The 15,952-nt window shown below is 42.4% G+C and overlaps 1 protein-coding gene across 3 annotated transcripts in view; it reads left to right on the forward strand.

The window, feature by feature from the left end:
* PDE4B (phosphodiesterase 4B) overlaps window positions 1-15,952 on the forward strand; it is a 361,995-nt gene that overhangs the window by 278,865 nt on the left and 67,178 nt on the right. For all 3 annotated transcript variants that reach the window (XM_045028054.1, XM_045028055.1, XM_045028057.1), the window contains exons 5-7: window positions 19-55; window positions 221-291; window positions 4,703-4,752. In XM_045028054.1, coding sequence (XP_044883989.1) covers window positions 19-55; window positions 221-291; window positions 4,703-4,752 — 158 coding nt within the window. The remainder of the gene's footprint in view (window positions 1-18; window positions 56-220; window positions 292-4,702; window positions 4,753-15,952) is intronic.

Here is a 15,952-nt window from a genome sequence, read left to right on the forward strand (position 1 = left end):
TTTTTTCATTTATTTTAGACATGGAGATGACTTGATTGTTACACCTTTTGCACAGGTAAATTTCAAATAGTCTCTTTGTTTATACTATAAATTGATAAATTGAATGGAATAGAAAGTTGTCCTTCAGCATCTATGCTCCTATAATAATATATATATATATTGAAAATTTGCATGTTTGTAAAAAAAATTTTTAAATATTACATGTTTTTGTTTACTTTAGGTCCTGGCAAGTTTACGAAGTGTGAGAAATAACTTTACGTTATTGACAAATTTGCAAGGAACATCAAACAAGTAAGCTTTCTGCTTTTAATTAAATTCGTTTTTAAGTACAGTATATACATGTTGGGCCAGATTTTCAGTCTGAATTCAATCCAGTTTCCATTTGTTCAGGCACAATTTTCCACCTGCTAAGAACTGTGTCTGTAGTTTTGTCCATGGGATGAACTTCAAAAAAAATATTCATATTTAGATCATAACCTTTTTGGTTCGGGACTGTCTATTACTCTTTGTTTGCCTGGTGCAGGGGGACCCAAATTCTTGGTTGGTCCCCAGGCATTACTGTAATAAACATAATTACTACTAATAATATGTCTAACTACTAATATTTGTGCTTGTTATTCGGTGCATATGCAAAAATGAAGATTAGTACTGGAAAATTGGCCCATCGTGAGAGTATCTAATGCAGAGGCATGAGTATGTTCTAACATTTAGAAAATTACCCATTAGCTCATTTGTATGGTACTTCAAAACTTAGCTACTAGATGGCAAACTTCATTGTAATTTATGTCAAATTTCTGGATGAGAAAATTACTGGCAGTACATTTGGGGATATATTTTATTATGGCATTTACATTTCCTAGTATTGATTGTATATGAATATTGATATTTCAAAACCAGAAAATTTGATTATAATTAATGGTGAACAAAATGCAAAGAATTCTCCTATCTAGTGCAGATAAGTCTCTAAAATTGGAATGCAAATAGAAAGTTTATCAGCATCTTTGGAAGTTTTGTTCCTCTTCTTTGTGTCCCATCCTTGGTCGTTCCTGCTCCATCCATTCTTGCAGATCAGTTGATTCCTTCCCTTTTATTTTCATTTCTTCCCCTTTCCCAAACCTGCCTGCTGCCATCGCTGCCTCTCTTCATCTGAAAACAATGCATTGGCTCTCAGGGAGAGTAGGAATTAGAACCAGGTGACTGAGCTGGATGGGGTCAGGTGATGGAGCAGCTGGAGCTGATGGCCCTTTATGTGTGTGTGTGTGTGAAGAGAACAGCCTTGGAACACAGCAGCCCAGGAGCCACTTCTCCTTTAAGAGGGAGAAGAAGGGATTCAGGAGCAGAGCAGCCCAAATAATATTAACTCTCCATTCCAGTAGGGAAGTAGCGGGAAGGCAGAAAAGCCGGATATTGCTGCTCTTTGGTCAGGCTGGAGCGAGGGCACAAAGTGGTGAAGATAGAGCAATTCCCAGGAAAGGAGACAGGTGGGGCATCATCCTGTGCTGAGCCTCGAAAGATATCCCAGTAAGCCTGCAGAGCCCAATTTATTTATTTTTTAAGCTTCTGCCTGCAGTTTCCAGCAGCAACAGCAGAGAGCATCAGTGTGATTCTTCCAGCACAGGGGACTGTTTTTCTCTCCCCATCCTACCTTGGACCTGTCCATTATTTAATGCTGCCCCTGGAAAGAGCTTGGTCTTTGAGAAGAGGGGGAGGTCTGTACAGTGAGGGGCCTGAGCTCTGGGACCTGCATTCTAGGCTATCACAGGCTGCCCCCAGGCCCTCCTCTCCTTTCCTTTTTCCCTGCCCAGGAGGCAAAGAACAAGCCTTTTCCCAGAATGCCAGCCTTGAGGAGGGAGACGAGGAAGCTCCTGGCCTCAAGGAGAGTGGGAGAGAAGAACCCGCCGCTGGTTCCTGTTGGGGCAGAATCTCCAGAGAGAGAGAGAGAGGGGCTGGATATGATTGGGGAGAGAGGGGAATGCTTAGTGATGGTGAGCAATTGTGAAGGGGCAACTGATGGACTTGAGTGATTTGTGGGAAAGTCTGGGGAGCAAGCAGAAGTGATGCTGCACCCTAGTGTTTTCAGAAAGAGAGAACCATGCACTGGATAGTGCTCCTGGGACTGACCTCGGATCCCACTTACTCTCTGCCCCTGACTGAGCTAACTCTTCATCTGTCTGCAATGCCGTCCCTCACTTAGTAACCCTATCTGGCATGATAAACAGAAGGAAAAAAAAAGGGTAACTAGGAGGGAGGAAGAAATAATATTTATAAACTATCATTTTAAAAAGATGAGTTATCATCCAGTTTGCCACTCTGGATTTCCCAGCCTTTTATTAGAAGCACAGTATGCTGTTTCAGACCAGACCCACCCATTAGTCACATTTGACTAATCTGTAGGATCAACCAATCTCATTTTCAGTCATTTATTAAAGAAACTTCTCCTCTCTCTCTCTCTCTCTCTCTCTCTCTCTCTCCACACACACACACGCACACACTCACGCGCACACACACACGAGCTAGAGAGGCAGTTTCATTAGTACATGACTGAAAACGATACATAATATCAGATGAAAATATATTTACAAGTAAAATCTGGAGTAGTACGTACAATAAACGTAATTCTAAATCTAAAGTGCTCAGCATGTTAATTTTCATTTTAAGATTTTTTTTTCCTGATGTGGGGTCGAAAACATTGGAACCAAGTAAAATCTTCTTCTAACTCCCTTGTCCTGAACATTTTCCTCCCAGTCAAAGGGATCGTTTGTTTCTGTGTTCTGCTTTGAAATAGCCACTTCATATGAAGTCACCATTAATATCACTTCTGGGTTAGTTGGGGGTATCATTGAAAAGTACTATCTGGTAGGTCTTTGGAATTTTGCTCTTGAAATTGTCTGTTTTAGGTGATACCTATTAAGTTTCTCTAACATTTTCTGACACAGTCTCCCACTTTCATTTGCATATAACTTTGAAAACTTTAATCTTCCAGAGTAAAATTTCCTATGCTTTATGTCTGCCTTGGTGGTATTTTTTTTTAAATTTTTTAAAGTTTAAAATTTTTAAACAAGCCATTTTCAGAGGGAGGGTAGATTAAAAATTGATAGTTTTGGTTAGGTTTTTTAAAAAGAGTTTCAGATAATTTTTGAACAGCTGTAGCATCTCAAAGGTTTGGAGTCGCAATCTGCAGTTCAGCAGCGGTGGTAACCTTGAAGTCAGAGAGGTGTCTTTCCTTGTTCTGTGAATATAATCCCAGACTGGTCTGAGTTATAAACCATAGAAAATCATTATTTGCACAGCTAAAGTAGAACTCATTCGCTTAAAACATTATATATCAAACACTCCAAATTGGTGACGGTGTGTGTTCACTTCTCAGGACCTGTGTACTTCCTGCATTGTTTCCAAACAACTGCACAGAACGGTACATAGGCAGAATGCATCCAGATCCTGCTCCTCCCTGTCAAAATATCCTTTGGCTCAGAGGGAGGAACACTGGGCTGGTGCAATTTTGTAGTATAAACTTGAATTCTGTATCCGGGATGGGTCAGTATTATAGAGCAGTAGGTCTCTTTTTTATCAAATGTAGGTGGTTTGCCTTTCCACCACTAGGCTGTGATAGAGGCCAGGATGAAAATAACATGGAGTTGTGCTGTTTACATGGGGAAGCAGAATTATGACGATTTTGCAGGGATGGTGACTGTCCTCTTAATTAACGGGAATTTACCCCTTTTCAAAGAGAGTTGTGTTTTGGGGCCAGATTTTCCAATGAACTCGGGAGTCAGATTTTCAAGTGCTCAGCACCAACAGTTGGGGGCAGATTTGCAAAATAATTCAGCATCCAACATACTCCCCAAAATGCTGAACTCTTCTGAGAGTCTAGTTGCATATTTAAATTCCCCACATGGGAGCTGAGCTCTTGAAAATCTGACCCTGTTTTGTGGGTGCTGAGCCCTTCCGGAAATTCTGGTTGTAGGGATTAATTTGGTCCCTCCTTGCCTCTGGGGCACTAGGTGACATTGGCTAAAAATGACTTTTTCCATGCATACTTCGGAAACAGATTGCACCATTTCGCTCTAATGTGAACCTTGCCAGTCATCTAGCTCTTCGTGACCTCCAGAGTGACCTAGATCTTTGTGACCTGCAGATTGGATCACAGTAATGTGCCCTGCTTGGGGAGCCTGAAGCTAGAACTGCAGCTGAATGAAGCAGCTCACCTGTGTTTTTAGCTTCAGGGAGCTCATTACACCCGTGCTCCAAAGACAGCACTGTCTTCTTATTTGCTTCCAGGTGGAGTTTACAGTGTGGAAAGTGATCTTTAAAGCCATATAAGGCTTGTATTTCCCGAGAGACAGATCTTGATTCAGGAGTTCAGTGCCCCGATTTGTTGGAGAGAACCCGAGTTTGCTGATCTTCAGTGCATTTCTGATTGTGGCAAAGGTAGTGAGGGATGATGGTACTGATCTTTTTGTCGCTAACTGGCGTATGTTCTGTTCATAATTTATGCATGTGTAGCTGGAAGGCATGAGATGTGTGGATTTTTTTAAACTAAAAAGAGACAGATTCCAAATTGTTCATCAACCACTAATTTCACTTTGCAGTGTTTTGGGATTCTAGTCAGCATGAAAGGTATTTCATACCTAAAGAAGAAGGCAAACCACATTGTTTGTAATGATAATACTGTATAAATGTTTTATTCTTTATTCCTCCACAGGAGGTCTCCAGCAGCAAGTCAGCCACCAGTCTCCAGAGTTAGCCTGCAAGGTATGAATGTGATTTGTAATCTCTTGAAAGTTTCAAAGTAAACTGTATGTCCCTTGTTATATATCATACTGTTAAAACTGGGATCTCTTATTTTATAAGATATCTTGCCTGATTCTCCTCTCTCACTGATGTAAATTAGGTATACGTAATCAGACCCATATTTTTTTTTTATATATATAGTCTTGTTCTTATTTTTACCCTTTATGTGCAAGAAGAACATTGTAATTTTGGGCGGTCAGCCACGGCTGTAGAAGGTAATTAATTTGTTAGCCTTAGGATTCCCTATTCTATATAGGGCTGGACAGGCCCTATATGACAAAACTTTTAAACAGGCCCAGACATAGCTATATATTTTACATTTGTTTTAATTTGAGTTTGTTTCCACTGGAACTGCATAAGAGCTAAAATCAAAGATTAAATCCTGAAGACCTTTTTCAGGCAAAATTACTATTGTCTTCATTAGGATGTTCTGGAGTGTTTTAAAAAAATCTTTTATTCAGTGACAAAGAGAGAGAATGCATGCCAGTGGATTGAATTAATTCTTATTTATTAATTAATTAATTCTTATTAATTAATTCACTGGGACCAGATGGCATTCACCCAAGAGTTCTGAAAGAACTCAAATGTGAAATTGTGGAACTATTAACTATGGTTTGTAACCTGTCCATTAAATCACCTTCGGTACCCAATGACTGGAAGATAGCTAATGTAATGCCAATATTTAAAAAGGGCTCTAGAGGTGATCCCGGCAATTACAGACCCGTAAGTCTAACATCAGCACCGGGCAAATTAGTTGAAACAAGAGTAAAGAATAAAATAGTCAGACACAAAGAAAAACATAAATTGTTGGGCAAAAGTCAACATGGTTTCTGTAAAGGGAAATCATGTCTTACTAATCTATTAGAGTCTTTTGAAGGGGTCAACAAATATGTGGACAAGGGGGATCCAGTGGACATAGTGTACTTTGATTTCCAGAAAGCCTTTGACAAGGTCACTCACCAAAGGCTCTTACGTAAATTAAGTTGTCATGGGATAAGAGGGAAAATCCTTTCCTGGATTGAGAACTGGTTAAAAGACTGGGAACAAAGGGTAGGAATAAATGGTAAATTTTCAGAATGGAGAGGGGTAACTAGTGGTGTTCCCCAAGGGTCAGTCCTAGGACCAATCCTACCAACTTATTCATAAATGATCTGGAGAAAGCGGTAAACAGTGAGGTGGCAAAGTTTGCAGATGATACTAAATTGCTCAAGATAGTTAAGACCAAAGCAGACTGTGAAGAACTTCAAAAAGATCTCACAAAACTAAGTGATGGGCAACAAAATGGCAAATTAAATTTAATGTGGATAAATGTAAAGTAATGCACATTGGAAGAAATAACCCCAACTATATATACACAATATGATGGGGGCTAATTTAGCTACAGTGAATCAGGAAAAAGATCTTGGAGTCATCATGGATAGTTCTCTGAAGACGTCCACGCAGTGTGCAGTGGCAGTCAAGAAAGCAAACAGGATGTTAGGAATCATTAAAAAAGGGATAGAGACTAAGACGGAGAATATCTTATTGCCCTTATATAAATCCATGGTATGCCCACATCTTGAATACTGTGTACAGATGTGGTCTCCTCAACTCAGGAAAGATATACTGGCATTAGAAAAGGTTCAGAGAAGGGCAGCTAAAATTATTAGGGGTTTGGAACGGGTCCCATATGAGGAGAGATTAAAGAGGCTAGGACTTTTCAGCTTGGAAAAGAGGAGACTAAGGGGGGATATGATAGAGATATATAAAATCATAGTGGTGTGGAGAAAGTGAATAAGGAAAAGTTATTTACTTGTTCCCATAAAAGAACTAGGGGCCAGCAAATGAAATTAATGCGCAGCAGGTTTAAAACAAATAAAAGTAAGTTCTTCTTCACACAGCGCACCGTCAACTTGTGGAACTCCTTGTCTGAGGAGGTTATGAAGGCAAGGACTATAACAGGGTTTAAAAGAGAACTGGATAAATTCATGGAGGTTAAGTCCATTAATGGATATTAGCCAGGATGGGTAAGGAATGATGTCCCTAGCCTCTGTTTGTCAGAGGGTGGAGATGGATGGCAGGAGAGAGATCACTTGATCATTGCCTGTTTGGTTCACTCCCTCTGGGGCACCTGGCAGTGGCCGCTGTCGGTAGACAGGATACTGGGCTAGACGGACCCTTGGTCTGACCCAGTATGGCCGTTCTTATGTTCTTAAACACATGTAGTTTATTGTCCGAATTACCTCAAAGCAGTGTTCAGACTTAGAGAATATTATAGAAGTTGCACGGGCACAATGATTCATGACTGTTGAAGATGGATGCCCCATTTGCTGCTGTTGTAGGTAATTGTTATTGAACGCTGCACCTTCTTGCTACAGAGTAACAGCCCCTACATTAGCAAAAGGTTTCATTCAGCCATACTGTCAGGGCTGACCCTATTCATTTTGCTGCTCTGTGTGTTCACTTCTCTTTCCCCACCCTCCACTAATCCATCTCTTGAATCCCACCCCAAGTTTTATAGGGTTATTTAACATTTTCCCATTAATATTTCTCTGATTGTGGTTTTAGATTCACTTGTTCCCCTTTATGTATGTATGTTCCTTCTTTTTCCCTTTTCCTTCAGTCTTTCTTGGTGAATCTTTTCCTCCTTTTTGTCTTCCTGTTTTCCCCTCTGAAAAATGTCCCTTAGTGTATACTTTTCCATTATTGCGATTCCCTCTGCCCATTCCACTTTTCCCAGGTTTTGTTTTTACCAGTCTCTGCCTGCCTCTCTCTCTTTTCCCCTGTCACTGTCTCCTTTCTTTTTTTCACTTTCCAGACATTCCTATTATATATCCTAACTGCTCCCCTTCACGTGTACCCTGTCACTCAGACTTGTGCACACATGCTTCTTCCCCCTCAGAGTAACACAGAAGGGTTCTGGGTTCTCTTTGGTCTTGGAGGGGAATAATATTAAGCCAAGTCTCCGGAAGGAGTGTACCAATCAGGGCTCAGCTGAGCTCACACTGCCAGGGTTAGTCTTACCACACAGAGCAAAGTGAGTCCCAATCAATAGTTCAGCACCTGTTCTACCACAGTCTCTGCTGGGGTTGGGGGCAGATGGGAGAGGAGTGTGCAGTGGCTGCTTTCGGGCAAAAGAGGAGCAGCAAAGGGAGGCAGAGGGTGAGAGCAATCCTTGCGGGTGACAGGAGAGCCACGGAACATAGGTGAAGAAGCAGAGAGAGGGATCAGCTACTGGGGTGTGGGGAGGCAGAAGGAGGAAGCTGCACCTTGAAGGGGATTTGTTTATTTTTTCCAGGTTAGTTTATTGTCTATTCTCTCCCCCCCCACCGCTCCCCGTCTTGCTAACCTGTAGGGCAGGGACAGCCCTGTTTGCAGCATATGAAGCTTTATTTCCTACCAATAAACAGACGTGGATGTGAAACTATTCATTCCTAAAATTTTATCTTCTCGTTTTCAGTAATTCTGGGCCAGGAGTGACTGCTAAAGGGTGATTTTCATATTGGGTGCTATTCACTGGCGGCTGGATTAATAGCTAACATAGTCATTTGATTTTTCCTAATATGATCCATATTTTGTGGTATAGAAATTTATTATATTGGAGGTTTTTCTGGTAGGTTAGTCAAAAAATAACTAACGCCTCTCATGCGAAAGCCTCTAATGCAGTGTTCACATATGATCTTAAACTCCTCATTTGCTCACTGTCCTATTCACAGCATTCAGATAGGATTAAGAGGAACACAATTCACCACTTTTATCTGTAAATTATGATTTTAGTCGGACTTTTGTCTCAGATGCCTTATTAGAAAGTCCTATGCAATTTAATAGAGAATGATAACCTTACCACAGAATTTTTGTATACCACTTACAGAATCTTACAGCAAAGATATTATTCTCTGTTCAATTCTGTACATATTTAGAGTAATTTCTATAGACCCTTATTTCTGCATGTACAGAGAAATTATAGGAATTTGCACTGTTGCCAACTCTTAAGATTTTATCATGAGTCTCATGTTATTTGGCATTTTGCTGAAAGCCCCAGCACCTTGAGTCATGTGATTTTTATGAATCTCTCTGCTCTTTTTTCCCCCCCTGGCCTTTGTGGTTCTGGAGAAAAGCATGAAAACATGAACACTAAAAACTCAAAAACCAGAAGACAAATGAAAAGATACCCAACATTTATTATTTTTAAACCTGTCTCATGATTTTTTATGGTAATACTGATATTACTACATTTATCTTACATTCAGATAACTTATGCTAGACATAAAAGCATATCTCGGTATTTAACCATGATATAAAGGAGACATGCATTTTATCATCAGTATGTGGATTTATTTTTATCTTAGTATTACAAAATGGCAGTGAAGCAAAATTGTGCCTCATTTTAGTGTTTAGGGCCTGAGGTTGAGCAGTGAGCACCCCCCGGCACATTGGAAAGTTGGCACCTGTAGCTTCAGCCCCGGAGTCAGTGCCTGTACAAGGAGTCGCATATTAACTTCTGAAGAGCCGCATCTGGTTCCGGAGCCACAGGCTGGCCACCCCTCATTTAGAGAGAAGGGGAATAATCCTTCTCTCAGATGGATCTTAGATTAGAATGGCACCCAGAGGATTTATTGTCCATGTTTCCCATGTAAACTCTGTGCCCTGCTGAAGTCAAGTGGAGTTTTGCCTTTGACTTCAATGGGGCCAGGATTTCATGTCATATTGCTTAGTGCTTATGCCATAGGTTTTACCAACTTTACCCTAGCTGTCCACCCTTACAATTAGATAAGTGAAGTGAAGATAGACTAGAGATTAGGTAAGTAAATTAAATAGTATTTTTAAGGCAGCATTCTTGAGTAGGGAGACTTCGCTAGATTTTATTTGGTTTCCATGCCAGCGCTGGATTGAACCTGGGAGCTAAATAAATGAGCCTCTACTGCATGAGCTAAACGCTATATGGCTGTTAGCTCAGGCTGTGGAGCAGACTCATTTCTCTCTCTCTCTCTCTCTCTCTCTCTCTCTCTCTCTCTCTCTCTCTCTCTCTCTCTCTCTCTCTCTCTCTCTCTCTCTCTGTCTGTCTGTCTGTCTTGGTGCTACTAGAGAGGACAGAAGGTGTGTGGGTTACACCAGGACTTTGTACCTCATATAAAGACTTCCAGTCATACATTCTGGTTTTAAGCTATGACAGACAGAAAGAGTGGACTCATAAAAAATATTAATTTTCATTTTAATAGTCCCCTTCCCAAAGACATCTGTGGAACTGTCTACATGAAGTCGTCCAAGTCAAACAGGTTGACCAGGTACAGAAACTGGTTCTGTACTCTTTCATTGGCTTTTGTGTATAGAAGGACACAGAGTAGTTGGCAAGACTTCTCCCAAATATGCCCCTTCCTATTAATTTCATAATACTACTCCAGTATTATCCAAACTAAATGAAGTTTCAGAGTCTCTCTCTTCCCTCCCTCTCTCCTTCTCTATGACTATCTGGTAGTCCTCTTTTCCTCAACTTCTCTATGATCCTCCAGAGCCACCAGTCTTCAGATAAGCCCCAGTTCCTTCCCATCCTGTGACACTCCAGTAGGACGCCAATCCCTCATTGCCTCAGGCTCAAACCTCTGATAGATCTGCCCCACCTCCCAATCCAGTGCAACTCTTAACTTTGATGATCCAGTTTCTTAGTTATGCTCTCTGTGTTAAGTGCACCCACTAAGCAATATGGCCCAGTGTCCATAGCCATAATACATAATTCAACACCATGTAAACTTTGGCTAAGCAGCTCATCTTTATTATCATTGGACTGGGAGTCTGAGGGGCTGCTTATGCTACTTTAGCCACAGTTGATTTTTGAGGTAAATTATGCCCTGGACTTGTTGCCTCCCTGTACCTCACGTGGAAAGTGTAAGGGAATGGCATTGGAGTGGAGAGTGTTGACTAACAAATGCTCACATGCTTTTGTCAGAGATATGCCTAACTAAAAGGGGCAGAATAGGGTGTCCATAGTGTCCTTTATCCTACACGAATGTACGAATGTCACATATCCCAAGACCAGCCTGAATTCTGATCTCATTTAACTGCTGCACTGAAAGTGATCAGCAGTTAGTATTCCCACTTTGCTGTCCATACTGTCTGTTTGTCCTTCACCATGCCACTGATGGCTACTATATAGCCCACACCTACCTGAAGTTTGCATTGATTATTGCCTCACAATACCCAGCCACATGCACTGTTACATACTGTAACTCTTTTAACTCTAGGGGGGAAATCTAATGCCCGTTGGATATTAAGTTTCTTTATTTTTCCAGAGTGGTCACACCTTTTGCCTGAATAGGGCTGTAATTTGAAAGATAAGAAAGGGAGAAGACAGTTCCCTATCTGAACACTTCTGATGAAGTGCCAGCTTTATTTCCTATGTCTCCTGAAAGTTTCACAGAGGGAATCTGTAAAGCATTCTGCCTGCATTTAGCCTGTGCTGGATCCTTAGAGATGAAAAATGTAATTTTAAATCAAAATTTGTTTATATATTTACGGTTACGTGTTTGTTATAGATCTGCCATTGTCATACTTTGATTCATGGATTCAGCACCATCAATTGACGTCAGTACGAACATCTCACATTCATTTCCTTTTGTCATTAGCAGCGTGATTTATATCCTGTTATGAAAAGTACAAAATGCGTGATTTAAAGCAAACTAGTATAAATTAATGAAATTATCCTTGAGCTGTGGTGGGAAGAGAGATTACATTCAGCATTTACACTGGACATAACATGCCAGTTGTTGCCAAACTGGAAGTTTACAGGTTTTGGCAATTGTTTAAAATAAAGGACCAAATTCATTCCTGGTGTGTTCCCATGGATATGCACCAAGGATGATTTTGGCTTAGTGTGGAATGAATAAACTATAACAAATTATGCAGTTTGTTTTTTTGTCTTTGTTTTTCTCTAGACCATGAAAAGCCTGACCACAGCTTATATACGACAAACCACAAAATGCTGATAGTGATGTCACTGTCAATGTCAAACTTTTCTTAATGTTATAACCACAATCATAAAAGGAAGCACAACACATAGTGAACATCCTGTGTTTTGTCCTTGGTATCAGTTTAAGCAAATCTGGCAGATTTTTCTGTTATTTGGTTATAAATGAAGATTATGGGACCAGACAGAATTCTTTTATGAATTAAATAAAAATTTTAAAAATTAAATATGTGACTGTAGCAGAAACAACAAGAACAACCCCAAAACCCAAATCCATCATTGGCACAGTTATTTCACAATTAGAAATGAGAACAGTTAAAGACAACAAATTTTAATACATATTAGTACAAGCAGTACCCAACTGCATTTTTAATGATGTAGAAGCATGTTCATGTGATCTCAACTGCATTCTGTAAATTCACTTTTTTACAATGATCTTATTTCCAATGTTAAAACTACCTAATTTGTTGGTGTGATTTATTACCCAGGTGTGGCAAAATTGCTGCTGCACCACACCGTCTTCTCCCCTGCCCCAAGTGTCTGTATGTGGCATGCAACAGCTGTGCCTCAGTTTCCCCATGTGGCCTTTGACCTTTTTCAGGCATTGACATGACCTGGCCCTCTGGACAAACTAGGTAATGGAGTCCAGCACTATTTAAGGTCTCAGACTTAAAGTCAAACAGAAAATAGCAAAACAATTGAATCTTCAGCCCACCTGAACTCAGCTGGTAACCTTCTTCTTTGCAGGCTAGTCCCAGCTTCAAACAATCCTAGCACTGACCCAGGTGTGTAGGTTTCACTCCCGCCACTTCAGGGTGTCACTCTCTCCCTCTACCCAGGGTTTCAGGTAGGCTACAGTCCCTGATTGGCCCCTATCACCAGCTCAGGACTCAGCTTCCCAGGCTTCTCTCAGCCCAAGGGAAAGTTCCCAGGTACCCAATGCCAGGTTTACAGTGGCACCATGGAGCCGGGCCCATGCTCAGAAGTGGCCCTGGCCTGCTCCGCTTGCACTGTGCAGAGACCCCACCAGCACGCTGCCTCCTCCCCACCCATCACTTGCTCCTCTCAGCCTTCCCGCTGGCCGACCGAGCACTCCTCTCTGCCTCCTGGCCGGACCCCAGCGCACCTCCGGCTCTGGGCAGGGGCCGGAGCGATTCCTGGCCCCGGGACCAGCCCTGGCTGCGCTGCTGGCTCAGCCCGGCAGACACAGTCACCTCCCAGCAGGGCTGGTGAGTGCGGACAGGAGGCAGGGCATGGGGGAGTGGGTCTTTGGGAGGACTGGGGGGGGTGCTGGGCTGTGAGGGGGCGGGGAAGATCTGTGTGTGTTGGGGCACTAGGGAGTGGAGGTTCTGTGGGGTGCTGGGCAGTTGTGGTGGGGCTGTGGGCAGGCGGGCACTGGGCAGGGGTCATGATGTGCAGGGCGTTGTGCATTTGTGGGAGGGTTGGGTGGGGGTGCTGGGCATAGTGAGTCCAGGGGAGCTCTGGCCATCGAGAGTCGGGGGGGGGTGTTGGGCAGGGCGGTTGTGTGGTGCAGCATGGACACCACCACCCCGGACAGGAAGGGGCAGGCTGGCAGCACAGAGCTGGGCAGGACACTCTGCGTCTGGCAACTGCTGGTTTGTGAATAGTGCCCTCACACTGGGCTGGGCAGAGCGGTGCTGCCCCTGCCATGCCATGCCCTTGGCTGGCCCCTCGCTCCAAGGCCTGACCTCCCACTCCATGCCATGTGCCATTGCCCCTATGGGGGCCCACAAATATATTTGGCGCCGGGCCCACAAAACGTTAATCCAGCCCTGCGATACCTCTCACCTGGGTCTCTTTCTGGTCCCTCCTCCAGCCCCTCCCTGCCAGGGTTTGATCACCTGTTTGCCTGACACCACTCCAGGTGCAGCCAGGTAGCTTAACTGGCTTCTCAGGCCACTTTAACTCTTTCGTCACTGTGTGCGGTTGTACACCCCGTCACACCCGGTTATAATACGTATTTGGGGTTCACTGTTCTTTCCTTCATACACTACAAAGAAAGTAGTGAACAAATCTTCAAAGGACCAAATGCTGTGCTCTGTTTTTCCCTAGTAGGTTGCACCAGGGTAACTGAGAAGAAAATTGTCCCATATGGATTGAGTAAGGGGTTTCGTCTCTCATCACTTTCATTCAGAGCGCAGTGATGTGGGGGAGATCAGCTTTTCTAAGTACAAAAGCAGATATGGGGAAGGAGTAAAACTTTTTACAAGCATTTAAACATGAGAAATATATCTGTTCACTGAATAATAAACTGACAGGTGATTTTGGATATTACCACATAGTGGCCAATAAGAACTAGATTGTGCCCTACTCCTGCATGGATGATCAGGGGGAAGATGCAAGGACTCACCCCTTAGATCCCTTGTGTTTGGATCAGATGCAGCCCTGGTGTCAAGGGAACAGGAGTTACGATTTTTATATACGTATATACTGCTGTAGTGCCCTGAGGCTCGGCTCCCTGCTAGCCACCAAGGGATGCACACCATCACAAAGGGGTAGGGAGAAGGCAGGGCTGTGGCTAGATGCACAGGGGGAGCACTACTCTAACCTAAAGGTGTTATCGTTGTCCTACCTATTATTCTCCTTTATCTTCATCCTCTAGCTCCTTTCCCTCAGCCTTCAAGCTGTTTTCCTTATATTCCAGCTTCAAGCCCCTTCCATGTGTTGTGTATTCAATTTACCTCTACTTCCTCTTTTGTTCTTCTCCAGTTCATCTCTCTCTCTCTCTCATATAAAGGGACGACTAAGCTCACTAAGATCCCTAATGATCGCTCCTTTCATGCAAAGAGACGAGCCTTTCCACGGCGCTAACTTTTCTAAGCTACCTTGGACACAGTGAAAGATTGCCGCCTTCATTAGTGGCTCTCCTTTTTAGGCTGCCATGACTGTGTTCTTCTGTTTTTTCTCCTACCCTGTTGGACTCCAACTAATTAAATCTTGATCACTGACTGGTGATCTGTCACTGCCTCCTTTCCAGCCTCCCAGCCTCACACCTCTTCCATCTCCATCCATCTTTCTTTTCCACCACTGACTGTTTCCCCACTGTTCACATCACTTCATTCGTTTCCACATTAAACTTAAGCTCCTTGTTCTCCCTTCACAGCTTGGCGCTGCTCCGCCCTCACCTACATCTTTGTTCTTGTTTTCGTCTCAGATCCTCTGTTCCTCTCAGTACTTTCTCATAATTACTCCCTTTGTTTCCTATTCTGACTCTCTGCTTCATGCTCTTTCCATGCCACACCCTACACTTGGAACAGCCTTCCTCTTCTTCCTTTAAGTCCCTTCATAATATCTGTGTTTCTTAGCTTTCCACTATCCAGTTCCTCTCCAAAACTCCCTGATCTGAATTTTCTGCCGGATTTATGTATCATTCATGTTTGTATTTACCTGAATTAGTGTAAGCTCCTCATGGCAGGGACCTGACATCTTATATGTGTGTAAAGGATGGTGTATATCTATGAAACACCATAAATAATAAATAAGGAGTCTGTCATTCCTGATGGTGGGAGAAGTCTCTTGTGTCAGTAACAGTGAAGCTGTAAAAGAGGAAGCCACTCCTACATAAGCAGTGGGGGTAAGGGTATTATGTTCCCTGTAAGATCAATGCCCCAGCAAATAATCTGAGCAATTTTTGCATGATGGACTATTTTATAGAATATTGCTTTAAAAATGTCCAACATGGCTAGCAGGATCACAGCATAATACTAAGAGTCAAACAATGTTGTGTATCTCCTGGGGCTATAAGAGGTTTGCACAAACTTTTCCCGGCAGCAAGCAACCTAGTACCCCCTAGGTGTTTACAACTCTGAATAATTATGGTATTTCCAAACAATTAATTATATACCTAGCAATATAATACACTTGACAGTTATACTTTGCAACATTAGCCTTCAGGGGCTGTAGCATTGTGTGATATGTCACACACAGGCTTTTCAAGTCTCATAGGATTAAAGTGGTGTTAAAATTCCACTCTTGGGGGTGGGAGTAAAGATTGGTATTTTTCCTTGCCTGTTCCCTTGACTTGGTTTTCCTGAACATCTGCACGTTTGTCTGCACTTTTCACATGCCTTTACATGAACATAAAACTTGTAATATTTCATTTTTGACGTGGGTGTAAAATGTACCCAGACTCATGCATGAACATTTAAATAGAAAGTAAATGAATGACGAGCTAATTCTTAAACTTGCACTGAAGAGAGT

The sequence above is a fragment of the Mauremys mutica genome, chromosome 8 (genome assembly GCF_020497125.1).
Source record: "Mauremys mutica isolate MM-2020 ecotype Southern chromosome 8, ASM2049712v1, whole genome shotgun sequence".
Classification (NCBI taxonomy): domain Eukaryota; kingdom Metazoa; phylum Chordata; order Testudines; family Geoemydidae; genus Mauremys; species Mauremys mutica.